Here is a 15,765-nt window from a genome sequence, read left to right on the forward strand (position 1 = left end):
CACCCCACTGCAGGCACTACATTTCCCACAAGCCTTTGTCCCATTCATCTCTGTTAATTGCACACCTGTTGATTGCACTCAGCTGTCACCATTTTCATCGTTTTCACCTGTCCATATAAACCAGCCTGTCTCATTCTGTTTCATGTTACTCTGCTTTCTCGTGTTCCCTAGTGTTTTTCATGTTTCTTGTTTTTTTGGACAGCTTTTGTTGTTTTTGACCTCTTGCCTGTTTTTGGATTGCTTTTGGATTCCCCATTAAACGCTGCAACTGGATCTCTCGTTTTGTGTGTGCGTTCGTAACAACCATTTACTCTTATCTTACAACAACAGTAAATGAGTTTCAAAAACACTAGATGGTGCTGTACCTCATTTTGTGTTCATGTATCCATATATAAACTACATTGTAGTAAAATCAGAACACGCCTCACCTGTGTTATTATTGGTTCCTTTTTTTCCATTATAGGTTGATGGAAAGGCAGATCCATGGAAAATGTGGGGATCAAATTAATATTTCATCTTCCTCCTTGGATGAACATCATGAAGTAGAATTAGAAGATGATGGTAAGTCAAGTTCCTACCTGAACAATTTGGTTTTAAGATCACCATACAAATAATCCATGCAACAAGCTCTCTGTGAGAGAGCTGCTATTTATGGAACTTCTGCGTTCGTTCTTCAAAAAAAAACCAAAAAAAACATTATCTAATAATTTGCTCAGTAAACATGTATTTTTTTTTCTTTTTTTTTTTTTTTTTTTCTCATAAAGCTTTCAAATTCCAAGGTACAATTTTTTTTAAAAAATAAAAATAAGTTTTGAATCCTGTCACTTTGCCAGAAATCTGACTACTCGCACATACTCCAAATATTAGTATTCAATATTGAATCAGTCATCTTTTATCAAAACAGATCAGTTTTTGCAACAGAAAGAGAAATCCCATTCATTAGACCAGTTCACTATATTTACAATAGTTATTTACATACACTTATCCACATACCCAAAATTGCAGCCCCGTTGCACTGTCTATTTCCATGTCTATCTGTGCAAAAATGTTGTAAATAATTAGATGAAGAGAATAGGACTTGCTAACACTTCCTGGATATATCTGAGAAAATACTCTAACTTGCATAGTTCGAATAAACAATAAATATGTGATCCAGTTGTCCATTATTTTCATTCTGTTTGGTCAAATTTTATCAAAAGTCTCTCTTTCACATTTTTCAAATGATACTCCTAACACTTGGGTTTACTTGGGTCTTTGTTATTTCAGCTTCCAAGCAGAAAATTGTATTTTGCCCTTTCTGGAAACAGCGAGAAAAGGTTTCTCTTCCCAGTAACATGCACTGGTCTATTCATAACCACATGCTCCACAGATTTTATCTTTTATATGGACCTGTATTTAGTAGGCTTCTGCCCCGCCGCCATTTCCATTTCCATTTTTTTTTATTTATTGTAATCTATACATGTATTAAAAATGTATTTGTGTGTTAAACCTGTTAACCAGCGCCCCCCATTATGGGACTCACAGCTTAAAATGACCTACCTAACTTAAAAGGGTCATATGATGCTTTTTTTTAAAGATCAATAATTTGTGTATTTGGTGTAGTAGAATATGTTGAAATGCCTTAATGTTCAAAAAACATTATTATTCAAATACAGTACATTATTATAGGTCCTTTTTGTCCTGCCTCTCTCAAACGCATTGTTTTCTACAAAGTAATGAACAAAAGATTGACACGTTCATGAGTCAAGAACTGGTTGCATCGGTTTTCGTATCACCAGTAGTTCTTTCAGACAGTTCGATTCAATAAACCGGTTGAAGAAAACAGCTCATTGGTTCTTTTGCGGTCGACGTAATGGCGTTATTGGTGATGATTGCCCTTGATTCAAGTCTTGGTTTACCCGCGCTCATAACATTAGCACAGAATCAGTTCAGAATCAATCACCAAAAGAATCAGTTCAGTTCAGATGCTCTGTGTGTCGGTCTGCTTCACGCTGAATCACACATGCACAGTATCATCAGCTCCTCGGTTCTCGAATCGGTCGAGTCGACAGAAACGGTTCTTGACTCGTGAACGAGTCAATCTTTTCTTCGTTATCTTGCTCCGTTTTCATCTTCAGTTCTCTCTTCACAGCAGTTCAGTCAGTGTACTGTTTGAGTAAATGAATTACTCCGGGATATTGATTTGTTTGAACTCAGAGTCAGCCACATTAAAAAAAAGTTAACCGCTTAAGTAATTTGTGGATTAATGCATATTGGAGATGCGAACCATTTCAAACGATTCAGTTCGATTTGGTGAACTGGTTCAAGAAGATCCGGTTACATCGAATGATTCATCCGGGAACCGGATATACACTACAGTGAACACACTCACAACATACACGGAAGACAAGAAAATTTTGAAAGTCGTAGTTTTTGCTATTTTTGGACCAAAATATATTTTCGATGCTTCAAACAAAAACTAACTGACCCTCTGATGTCACATGGACTACTTTGATGATGTTTTTCTTACCTTTCTGGACATGGACAGTATACAAGGAAACAACGCGATACCACACGTGCAAGACCGAAGTTCTCACGTTAGACTGGGATTATTATTAAAAATAGTAGCCACGAGAAGCTTGCAATACTAATTGCCTGTGTGCTGATTTGCAGCGAAAGCAAAAAAAAAGAAGAATATGAAGGAGAAAATGTTTGGGGAGATGTGAGGATATCGTGGTTTATAACTCCTCCCCGAACTGCCAGCTGCTCTGTATCTTGTGCTCTCATTGGCTGTCGGTCATCGCTGATGTAGTTTTCAGTCAGAACACTTTTCACAAAGCATGATTTTGAATCGCCGAAAACCTGTCGGCAAGCCAAAAACTGGGCTAATGGTCTTTCTCACAGTCACACACCTAGTTAATGGTCTTTCTCAAGGGGACCACAGTGGTATTGAAGAGGGAGGGGACAAATGCAGTTTCCCCCAACTAATCTAACACCCATTTAAAGCAGAAAGGCTTTTATACAATAAAATAAAATGTAAAATTTATAATGTTTTATTCATGATTCATTCATCTTGATCCATGTTTTTTTTTTTTTTTTTTAAGCTGTAGACCATAAAGATATTTTGAAAAGTCCATGCAATTTGCCTAATTTTTCATTTTATTTCTTTGTGTTCAGCAGAACATAGGAAGATATACAGGTTTGAAACACGAGGGTGAGAAAATGACAGAATTTTCATTTTTGGGTGAACTATCCCATTATATAATAATTCATTATTTTGCAATTTCACTTATTATGTAAAATATTTATCAGGCTGTGTCTGGCATATATTAAAGATGTATGAACAAGATCAAGAATACGTTCCCAATGTTCATCAGATAACTCAAGTCCCTCTCCCTGACCCAATCTGATTTGGAGGGCCTGGATTAGTATTATAAATCAGGTAATACATTACAGAAGTACAGTGTTTTGATTGTGGTTCAAGCTTTAGCTTTTGTCCAATGGGGATTCAGGGGGATTATTTGGGAAACAATGGAATGGTGTTTGTACACAGTTCTTGGCTTGATAGAAACAAAATTAGCAGGAATTAGGTTGGTCAAATCACTTGAAAATATTATTAAAGGCATTCTTCACCCCAAAATGAAAATTTTGTCATCAATCACTGGATCCCTATGTCGTTCCAAACCCGCACAATCTTTATTCATCTTCGGAACACAATTTAAGATATTTTGGATGAACACTGGGAGGCTTGTGGCTGTCTCATTGACTGCCGAGTAAATTTCACTGTCAAGGTCCAGAAAAGTATTAAAAAACATTGTCAAAATAGGAGATAAGTACAGTAATTTGCAAATAAAGCCATTTTCAAAACTAAAGCATTCCATTACACAAAAGAGGTATCCACATTTCATTCTATCGTACACCTTTTCCACAAAAGACAAAATATTAGTTAAAATTCTATAATCCTCATTCAAAGGTGAAATCTTAGTTTATTCTTGGCAGTCAAAGTGATTGATGCTAATGACAGGAAAACTACGGTGCCTGGGAGAGGACCTGGTTGGTTCACTAAGTTTTGTTGTGGCCAAGAGATATTAACCTGTGAGAATATCAAAAATGTCATGGCCATGAGATAATTTTGATGAGGAAAAGACATACTTATATAGTCCTATCGAAAACATGCTTAGCCCCTAGTTTCATTTGTAAATGAAAACACAACAGGCTCATTTATCTGACAGTTATGCCAATAAAGTTTTGACGTGGTGTGATAAATGAGCGTGTTGTGAATCAAATTATTCATTCATTATTATAACAATTATTCATTCAATTTATTATTTATTCATGATAAACTTAATTTGAATGCTGACAATCACGCGTAATAATAAAGTCCCGTAGCCAAGGCATATGGTTAATATAATAATTGTATAAAATATTTTCTATAATAAATATAATAATTTTATAATTCAAAATAAAATATAAATTAATACATCTCTGATAATCCCGGGTTGCTGTGGTCACGCAGTTTTTTTTTTTTTACACATTTAACTCATGGCCACAAGAAAAACATGTGGTTCTGTCATCATAATAAGCTGTGGCCATAAGAAAAAATTTTGTTCCTTAAACATAGCACCTCGAGTCTACTATATAAGGATGTCACTACCTCGACAAAAGGATCTTGGGGCCACGACATAATATAACGTTATATTATCACGTTCCCACAAATTATTATGTAGTGGCCATAACAAAACTAAGTGAACCGACCATGTCCTTTCCCAGGTACCGTACAAAACACAAAAGCATAAAAGAAAAATAGGAAAACTTAAAGGAAAATAAAACAAAACAATATGGAGAGGTTGAAAAACTCTGAACATTAAAGAAAAATACTAATAAAAACTCATTTCAAGAACCTAAATCCCATTCCTAAAATATCAATCTACAACAGTGCAGAGAACCTGCTAAATATCAGCATCTCTGTTTACACAAATGACCGTTCCCCAAAAATGTGTAATACAGCCCTTGAATGAAAAAAAATATATATATATATGGATAAAGAACAAACATTGATCAGCAAAAGCATCAATATGACAAATATCAGTTCACATAATAATATTAATGCTTAATTTATATAGTACATTTCCCAAGCCCAAGGATGCTGTACAAGAGCAGTAACACAATAGACAGTAGATTCACATAAACATAAACAGTAATTTATCACAGTGTAATAAACATCACAGTGTAAAATACATTCCATATACTCAGCACTACGTGTCTTTCTGATGTCAAGTATGGATATTTTACTCTTTACTATGAGCATTTATTTATTTATTTTTTATTTATGCAAACAATTTTTATACATATACTGTATGCGCTGCTTATAGACACCAGCCAGATAATGATTTATGCAAGAGATAATTTTCACAAAACAGATATTTTAAAAAACAAAGGGAAATACACACAACTGTTTTATTAAATGAAAATGACTATAATTAAAAAATTAAAATTAAAAAGTGTTAAAATGTACAGATACAATTAGAAATAAGGGTAACACTTTAGAATACTGTTTCTTACTTACTACATAACTAATAAGGAATTATTGAAGAACTAACAGGTGATTATTCATTAACACTTAACTCACTACTGTTAACTACTAAGGAAGATGTGTTAATTAATCAGTATGGAATACAATTTTATGACTATGTTAAGTAACAGTTAGCTAATCAATAACTAATGTATTCTGTCATACTGTAACGATGACTGACTCGACATGGGATCCATTTGCAAGCTTTTATTAGAACACTCGTAGTCGTACAGGCGAAGGGTCAGGATCAGCAAACACAGTATAATAGAGATATCAGAATCGTAGTCAATACCAAGCAGTGGGTCGGGGTAACAAGCAAGTATCACAGTCCGTATAACAATCTGGGTTCAAAGGTAGGCAGCAAAGGTTCTAGGATCGATAAACAACAAGGGTTGGCAACTGGGATAGCAAGACAGGGTAGAACGCTCAGAAATGTTAGCCGTGGCAGAAACAAGACTTCGCAATGAGGTGACGCAAAGGTCTGGCTTATATGGCAGTCTCTGATATGGAACACCTGGCCGGTGATCAGTCCAAGATACGGGGCTGTTGGGTAATGTAGTGAGTATCAGTGTAAGTGAGTGTTTGGATGCCTGTAGGTGTCAGTATTCGGGCGATGGTGCCCTCTGCTGGCCTCTGGAGGGACTCACGGGGTTCGTATTCGTGACAGAGCCCCCTCCCTGCGAACGCCTCCTGGCGTGAGGTGGAGGGCGACGTCGGGGTCTTCCTCGAGGTCGAGGGGCCGGTTTCTCTGGATGTTCTCTATGGAAATCAGTGGTTAAGTTGGGGTCAAGAATGTCCTCGGCATTGACCCAGGAATGTTCCTCTGGACCGTACCCCTCCCAGTCAACCAAGTATTGGAGAACTCGTCCCCGACGTCTTGAATCAAGCAGCTCTCGCCCCTGATAGGTCTCCTCGCTCTCCACCTGAACCGGTTGGGGACTCTGCTCACGGGACCTCCCCTCACCCTCCTCCTCAGGGGCAGCAGCGGGCTTGAGCAGTGACATGTGGAAAGTGGGAGAAATACGATATGTGTCAGGCAAAGCAAGGCGGAATGACACAGGAGTGATTTGTTGTGTGATTTTGAATGGACCCACGTACCTAGGACTTAACTTTCGGCATGGCAATCTCATCCGAAGGTCTCTGGTGGACAGCCAGACCCATTGACCAGGTTGGTAAGTGTGTCCAGGGCGTCGACGACGGTCGGCCTGTTCCTTCAGGCGCCGTACAGCTTGTTGAAGATGTACGTGGGCCTGATTCCATGTGTCCTCGCTTCGTTGAAGCCAATCAGTAACAGCGGGAACATTGGTGGGTTCACCTGACCAGGGAAACATGGGTGGTTGGTACCCTAGAACGCATTTGAAGGGGGTGATTCCAGTGGAAGGCTTGATCAGGGAGTTCTGAGCATATTCGGCCCATAGGAGAAAACGAGACCAGTCCTCTTGATGGGAGCTGCAGTAGGAGCGGAGGAACCGAGTGAGCTCCTGGTTGAGGCGTTCCACTTGACCATTGGCTTCGGGGTGATAGCCAGACGTGAGACTTACGTTGACCCCTAGGGCTTGAAAGAAATCCTTCCATAAACGAGAGGTGAACTGAGGACCTCTATCCGAAACGATGTCGTCAGGTATGCCGTAAAACCTGAACACCCAATTACACAGGAGTTCGGCGGTCTGAAGAGCAGTAGGGAGTTTGGGTAGAGGTATGAGGCGACAAGCCTTGGAGAATCGATCGATGATCGTGAGTATGACCGTGTTACCCTGGGATAGGGGTAAGTCTGTGATGAAGTCTATGGCAAGGTGTGACCAGGGTCGTTGAGGGATAGGAAGAGGTTGAAGGAGTCCAGCTGGCAGTTGACGAGGGGTTTTGTGCATGTTACACGTCTGACAGTTCTGAATGAATTTAATAGTGTCGGGGTTAATGGTCTCCCACCAGAAGCGGTTCTTGAGGAGATGGAGTGTGGCTGTGATGCCGGGGTGACCAGAGGCAGGAAGACAGTGAATATGACTCAGGACCTGATCACGGTGAGGGGCAGGTACGTAGGTTTTATCCGGTGGACAGGCGGCTGGTGGTGCCTCTTGTGAATTGTGTTGTTCTATAAGAGTCATGATATCCCACTGGATGGGAGCAACCACCACATGGAAGGGCAATATGCGTTCGGGGACTGAGATGGAGGGGTCGTCATCATGGATACGTGACAAAGCATCGGCTTTAGTATTCTTGGAACCTGGGCGATAAGTGACATTGAACTGGAACCGGGAGAAGAACAAGGACCATCTGGCTTGGCGTGGGTTGAGTCTCTTGGCGGAGCGTAGGTATTCCAGATTTTTATGATCCGTAAAGACGGTGAAAGGATGAATAGCCCCTTCGAGCCAATGTCTCCACTCTTCAAACGCTGCCTTCATGGCTAACAGTTCTCTATCACCCACATCATAATTCCTCTCCGCTGGGTTGAGCTTGCGTGAGTAGAAAGCACAGGGATGAAGTCTCTCCTGAGGGCCTGGTCGTTGTGAGAGAACGGCCCCAATGCCAGTATTGGAAGCGTCAACTTCGACTAAGAAGGGAAGAGAGGGGTCAGGGTGATGCAGGATAGGAGCGGTGACAAAGCGTTCCTTTAATTCCTTAAAGGCTTGACGGGAGGCTTCGGCCCAGGTGAGACGATGGGTACCTCTTTTGACCATGGAAGTGAGAGGACTGACGACTGTACTGAAATTTCTGATAAAGCGTCTGTAGAAATTGGCGAATCCCAGGAACCGTTGTAGCTCCTTGAGAGTCTGAGGCTCTGGCCACTTGAGTACAGCAGAGACCTTACTGTCGTCCATAGCAACTCCCCCCGGACTTTTTTGCATTATTGAGACACTTTTTTGCATTATTGAGACACTGTTTTCCAAATGAATGTTGTTCAGTGCTTTGGCGCAATGTATTTTGTTTAAAGCACTATATAAATAAAGGTGATTGATTGATTGATTGATGACATAACCCAGGAAGGTAGTGGATGTGGTGTGAAACTCACACTTCTCGGCTTTGGCGTACAGTTGATGTTCAATGAGGCGCTGTAGCACAGTTCTGACGTGTTGAATATGATCCTGTAGGGTGTTGGAGTAGATGAGAATATCGTCAATGTAGACCACAACAAACTTGTTCAGCATGTCCCTGAAGACATCATTAATGAACGCCTGGAAGATGGACGGACTATTGACCAGTCCAAACGGCATAACCCGGTATTCATAGTGACCGTTGGTTGTAGAAAAGGCCGTCTTCCACTCGTCACCCTCTCTGATGCGAATCAGGTTGTAAGCACAGCGTAAGTCAAGCTTGGTGTAGTATTGAGCTGTGCGAAGTTGTTCTAATGCAGCTGGAACCAGAGGAAGGGGATAACGGTACTTCACCGTGATCTCGTTGAGACCACGGTAATCAATGCAGGGTCTTAAACTGCCGTCCTTCTTTTTGACGAAGAAGAAACCAGCGGATGCAGGGGAAGTGGAAGGACGTATGAAGCCTTTCTCCAACTCCTCCTTGATGTATTTAGTCATGGCTTCGGTTTCTGGGAGTGACAGTGGGAACACACGACCCTTGGGTGGATTGTGACCTGGTAGAAGATCAACAGCACAGTCATGGGGTCGATGAGGTGGTAAGGTGTTTGCTTGGGTTTTACTGAATGCTGCCTTGAGGTCGTGATATTCCGCTGGTAGGTTGGGAACCTCGAATGACTCCTTGTTAATCGCCAACGAGCGCACTGGAAGAGGAGAAATGGTAGATAGGCATTTTGTTTGACATTTAGTGCTCCACTTTAATATCTGACCTTCCCTCCATGATACTAGCGGATCGTGCAATCTCAGCCATGGTAGTCCCAGAATTATGGGTGTATTAGACGTGGGCAGAACGTAGAACTGAATGACCTCCTGGTGCAGTAAACCGGCTGTGACGGATAGACTTTGTGTAAGGTGAGTGATGATACCAGTTCCCAGGGGACGACCATCTATGGTAGCTACAGACAGAGAGTTAGCACAGGGTATTAATGATACGTTGTTTGTTCTTGCAAACTCAGCTGACATGAAATTCCCAGCCGCTCCAGAGTCCAGTAAAGCAAATGTGGTCACTTGAACGTTGTTAATGGTTAGCTTCAGGGGCACAAACACACAGTTTACTGGATGGAGAGAGTGTAAGGATTCACTCACCAATTTGGATGAGACAGATGAGGGACGTGAAGGACAGTTGGCTCGTTGATGACCAGGGGATCCGCAATACAGACATAGACGATTTGCCAAGCGACGATTCTTCTCCTCAGATGAGAGATGATAGGTATTAACTTGCATGGGTTCAGAGTCCTCGACAGACTGAGCTGCTTTAATGACAGTACTGACATGAGAGCGGGGTTTACGTGAACGCTGCAGATTGTCAATTGCTATCGTCAACTCGATGAAATCGTTCAAACCTCTCCCCTCATCTCGACATGCTAGTTCAGCTTGTAATTCATGACTTAAACCCTTTCGAAACAGAACTTTTAAGGTGTCACTCACCCAGGTCGTTTGTGCTGCCAATGTGCGGAAGTTCATAGCATAGTCAGCAGCTGAAGATCTCCCCTGAGAGAGCTCTAGCAAGCGTTCGCCAGCACTCTTTCCCTCCTTGGGATGATCGAAAACCTCACGGAAGCGTGTGAGGAAATCGTTGAAGGAGGAGAAGGATGATCCATCCGTGCGCCATACAGCGGTAATCCAGTCAAGAGCCCTTCCGGTTAACAACGAGCAAACAAAGGCAACCTTACTGTTGTCAGTGGAATAGAGCATGGGTTGTTGTTCCACAAACAGCGAACATTGTAGTAAGAAGCCTTTACATTTGTTAGGGTCACCGTCGAATTTCTCAGGAAAAGCCAGTCGTGGGTTAATCTGAGAGGGCGTGGGAACCGCATGTGCAATGGCGGCCGCTGGTGGCGCGGGTGTCGTGACAACAGGACTATGGAGATTCTGAATAGCCTTCACCAATTCCTCCGTGACGGCGGTAAGACGATTTAACTGTTGCTGATTAGCAGCGATCTGACTTGCCTGAGCTGCCAGGTTGGTGCAGAGATGTTCATAGGCTGCTGGATCTTGTCCTGGCGAAGTCTTCTGTAACGATGACTGACTCGACATGGGATCCATTTGCAAGCTTTTATTAGAACACTCGTAGTCGTACAGGCGAAGGGTCAGGATCAGCAAACACAGTATAATAGAGATATCAGAATCGTAGTCAATACCAAGCAGTGGGTCGGGGTAACAAGCAAGTATCACAGTCCGTATAACAATCTGGGTTCAAAGGTAGGCAGCAAAGGTTCTAGGATCGATAAACAACAAGGGTTGGCAACTGGGATAGCAAGACAGGGTAGAACGCTCAGAAATGTTAGCCGTGGCAGAAACAAGACTTCGCAATGAGGTGACGCAAAGGTCTGGCTTATATGGCAGTCTCTGATATGGAACACCTGGCCGGTGATCAGTCCAAGATACGGGGCTGTTGGGTAATGTAGTGAGTATCAGTGTAAGTGAGTGTTTGGATGCCTGTAGGTGTCAGTATTCGGGCGATGGTGCCCTCTGCTGGCCTCTGGAGGGACTCACGGGGTTCGTATTCGTGACACATACCTCCTGAAGAACTACTATTAATTATCTACTAGTTAAGATTCAAGAAAAATAACTATGAAGTAACTACTAATGAACAGTTTTAAACAATTACATTGAATTGTGACCCTTTCATATAAATTTTATTAGCAATAGTAGTAGTAGTATAAAAATGCAATATTAATAAATGTAATACATTTTATAGAGGTTTTGCCTATGTAGTGAATTGTTTTGTGAGTGTTTTGTAAGAAATCAGCTTCCAATAGGAACCCTACCATGACCCCAGTACCTTGCGATAACTTACCTTAGTTTTTATATTTTATATAAATTATCATTCATTAAATTTCTTTATGTAAGGCAAAGCCTGCGGAAAAGTGATAATACAGGTATCCAATTTGTAATTAATAAAGAATTATAAAATAATTCTGCAGGACTTATTTTGAACCGGAAACATTAGGCCTATTCTAAAGTGAAAATATTGGGAACCCATTAGTAATTAATAAATCATTATCAGATAATTCCTGAATAATTACTTAGAATCTGAAACAGTATTCTAAAGTGAAAATATGGGCAACCCATTAGTAATTAATAATTAATGAATAAATAATTCTGCAGGACTTATTTTGAACCTGAAACATTAGGCCTATTCTAAAGTGAAAATGTTGGGTTACCATTAGTAATTAATAAAGAATTATCAGATAATTCCTGAAGAATTACTTAGAATCTGAAACAGTATTCTAAAGTGAAAACATAGGGAACCCATTAGTAATTAATAATTAATGAACAAATAATTCTGAAGGACTTATTTTGAACCTGAAACATTAGGCCTATTCTAAAGTGAAAATGTTGGGTTACTATTAGTAATTAATAAAGAATTATCAGATAATTCCTGAAGAATTACTTAGAATCTGAAACAGTATTCTAAAGTGAAAACATAGGGAACCCATTAGTAATTAATAATTAATGAACAAATAATTCTGCAGGACTTATTTTGAACCTGAAACATTAGGCCTATTCTAAAGTGAAAATGTTGAGAACCCAGTAGTAATTAATAAAGAATTATTAGCTAATTCTGCAGGAATTACTTAGAACCTGAAACAGTATTCTAAAGTGAAAACATAGGGAACCCAATAGTAACTAATAAAGAATTATCAGATAATTTTGCAGGATTTACTTAGAACCTGAAACAGAATTCTAAAGTGAACCTATTAGTAAATAATAATAAACTACATCATTTTGACTGAAATCTTGGTTATTTCAGATGAGAACATTTCTTAATACAGCATATTTTATTCCATTTTAACATGTATACTGCCCACATTCTAACTAATTTAACAAACATTTCATAATCAAAAGTTAAACATTTAGAAGCAAACAAAATCCATATTTCATTTCCATTATAAGCTAATAAGTGGGCTGTAACAAAGTTGCTACCGTAGTAGTACTTTGTACTTGTCCTTTTACTCAAGTAATTTTGAAAATGAATAGGCCTACTTTTTATTTTTACTGGAGTAATATTTAATTGGGGTATCTGTACTTTTACTCCAGTACTTGATTTGTGGGCCACAGCCTGATTATTATAGTGATTATTTGCGTAAAACTGTTCATTAGTAGTTACTTCATAGTTATTTTTCTTGAACCTTAACTAGTATATAATTAATAGTAGTTCTTCAGGAGGTTTCACAGAATATATTAATTACTGATTAGTTAACTGTTACTTAACACAATCATAAAATTATATTACATACTGATTAGTTAACACATCTTTCTTAGTAGTTAACAGTAGTGAGTTAAGTGTTAATGAATAATCACCTGTTAGCTCTTCAATAATTCGTTATTAGTTATGTAGTAAGTAAGAAACAGTATTCTAAAGTGTTACCGAAATAAGATTACCAAATTAAGTGATTAAAACATACATTGAGTTCATAATGCAGAAATCTCTGATCATCTCTTGACAGTCGCACACCTCATGATCTCATCAGATCTTATAGAGTTGTTCTAAGCACAAGGAGAATGAACAAGTCATGTCCACAGCAATCAGAACCAAGTCAAGTCTTTTGAGCGATTTGTGTTTGAAAGGAGAGATCTCCATAGATTTTGACTAACCACTGACACTACGAACCGCATAATCAACAGAAGAAAGAATGAAGCATTGTATCTTGATGAATTTCCACTGAGGTTTTCTCTTGTCTTTGATATACCACTATCCGCTATTTCATTTGAAAAACTTTAATTATACATATCTAGCTAAGTTTCCCCTAACAGCAAATGGGAAGGTTGCAAATGCCATAAGCATGCACACACTTACACTGCCAACACTCACCGACGCCAATTGTTAAATGTGATGATAAAATGTGATGATAAAATAAATTACTATGTACAAGACCAATGATTAATTGGTGCAGGAAACCTTCATCCACACTATTACGTAGTGTACCGGCTATTAGTCATTTATCTACTAGTGTCAGGGTTATGCTCTATTTTGGAGTTACAGTGTTCTGTCCTGTTTTGCAGTAGTTAGTCTCCTTGGTTTCTAATTAGTCCCTCACTTTTTACTGTTCTCCTTGATTACATTCCATGTGTATTTATGCCCTAAGTTTCCTTTAATTCCTTTGTCTTATTACATATGTGTTTATGTGGTTGCTCATCTGTGATATCTCCAGAGATCTCTTGTGTCTTATTTTGCTTACTAAAGACTTTTTTTTCTGTTTACTCCATCATCATATGCTTTAATACAGCCAGGGCCGTATTAAGACAGTGTGGTGCCCCTGGGCACTTTACCTCAAAAGCATTGATAGGAGGATCTGGTGGTTAACCGTGTCAAAAGCAGCGGACAGATCAAGCAGGATAAGTACTGAAGATTTGGATTCTGCTCTTGCCAGTCTTAGAGCTTCAACAACTGAGAGCAAGGCCGTCTCAGTTGAATGTCCACTTCTGAAGCCAGATTGGTTGCTGTCAAGGAGATTGTTGTGTGTGAGAAATGTAGAGACTTGTTTGAACACAGCTCGTTCAAGTGTTTTTGCAATAAAAGGAAGAAGGGAAACGTAAGTAGTGGAGTTATACGTGCCTGTCTAAATGATGAGGGAAAAACACCAGTGTGGAGGGAAGTGTTGATGATGTGAGTGAGTGCAGGTACAACTTCAGGAGAAATGGCTTGAAAGAGATGAGATGGATTTGGATCAAGCGGGCAAGTTGTAGGGTGATTAGAAAGGATGAGTTTTGACACTTCTGCCTCAGAGAGTGAAGAGAAGGATGTAAATGAGTATAAGTTTGCTGGTGATATGAGCTTGACTGATAGTGGTGTGGAAAATTGTGCACTAATGTGTTTAATTTTATTAATGAAAAATGTTGCAAAGTCGTCAGCTTTAGAGATGAATCAGGAGGAGGAGGAGGAGGACAAATAAGTGAGGAAAATGTTTTAAAAAGTATGCGAGAGTTAGATGAATTGTTAATTTTGTTATGGTAGTATGTCATTTTAGCAGAGAAAGAAGATAGGAGTGACTGATACACAATAAGATCAGTAGTATTTTTGGACTTGCGCCACACACTTTCAGAAGCTCTAAGCTTAGAACGGTGTTCGCGTAGAACATCAGATAACCAAGGGGGCAGAAGGGGTGTTACGGGCTGGCCTGGAAGATAAGGGGCAAACAGTGTCTAAACAAGATGTAAGAGTGGAGCAGAAAGTATCAGTAGCACTGTTAGCATCCAAAGATGCAAACAGTTTAGGAGAAGGAAGTGAAGATGAAACCATTGCAGATAGCCGGGAGGGTGAAAGTGTGCATAGGTTACGTCGAAAGATGACATGTGGAGGGGTAAGTGATGTGTCAGGGATCATGTTGAGGTTAAGAGTGAGGATGAAGTGATCCGACGTGTGCAGTGGAGTAACCAGAACATGATCAGTAGAGCAGTTTCGTGTATAAATAAGGTCCAGTTGGTTGCCTGACTTGTGAGTAGCAGAAGTTGACACTTGGTTGAGATCAAAAGAGGCAAGCAGATTGTGGAAATCGGCAAACAGAGGTTTATCTAGATGAATGTTGAAATCTCCAAGCATAACTAGGGGAGTACCATCCTCAGAAAAGGTTGAGAGCAACACATCTAATTCATCCAAAAAGTTACCCAGTGGTCCTGGGGGTCGATAGACAACTAAAAAATGTGTTTTAAAAGGGTAGGTAACAGTAACTGAATGAGATTCAAAGGAGCTGTTGATACCCAAAGATGGTAAAGGATTAAATTTCCAATCATTAGAGATGAGCAGACCAGTACCTCCACCTCTTCCAGTCAAACGGGGAGAGTGGGAAAATGAAAAATTATTGGAGAGTGCTGCAGGTGTAGCAGTGTCTCTGGTTTGATCCAGGTCTCTTTTAGGGCCATGAGATTAAGCTTTGAATGACTAATAATAGAAGTAATGAAATCGGTTTTGTTTACAGCAGACTGGCAATTCCAGAGACCAATAGGAAAAGAAAGTAGTGTATTAGCAGACATAGGCAAAGTATGCAGGTTGTTAAGATTGTGCTGTCTACATTGTGTGTTGCATGGTTTACGAGTGGTAATGATAGTAGGGATCTGGAAACACATAGTAAGACACTGACAACGTATGCGATAGGGTACGAGACCAAACGCAGCACGTCTCAA

General features: G+C 39.9%; 1 protein-coding gene across 1 annotated transcript in view; it reads left to right on the plus strand.

The window, feature by feature from the left end:
* The window catches only part of si:dkey-11f4.7 (piezo-type mechanosensitive ion channel component 2), a 293,659-nt gene that overhangs the window by 130,627 nt on the left and 147,267 nt on the right, over positions 1-15,765 (plus strand). The window contains 1 exon segment of the mRNA XM_052605318.1: positions 464-561. Coding sequence (XP_052461278.1) covers positions 464-561 — 98 coding nt within the window.

The sequence above is a fragment of the Carassius gibelio genome, chromosome A9, assembly GCF_023724105.1.
Source record: "Carassius gibelio isolate Cgi1373 ecotype wild population from Czech Republic chromosome A9, carGib1.2-hapl.c, whole genome shotgun sequence".
Lineage (NCBI taxonomy): Eukaryota > Metazoa > Chordata > Actinopteri > Cypriniformes > Cyprinidae > Carassius > Carassius gibelio.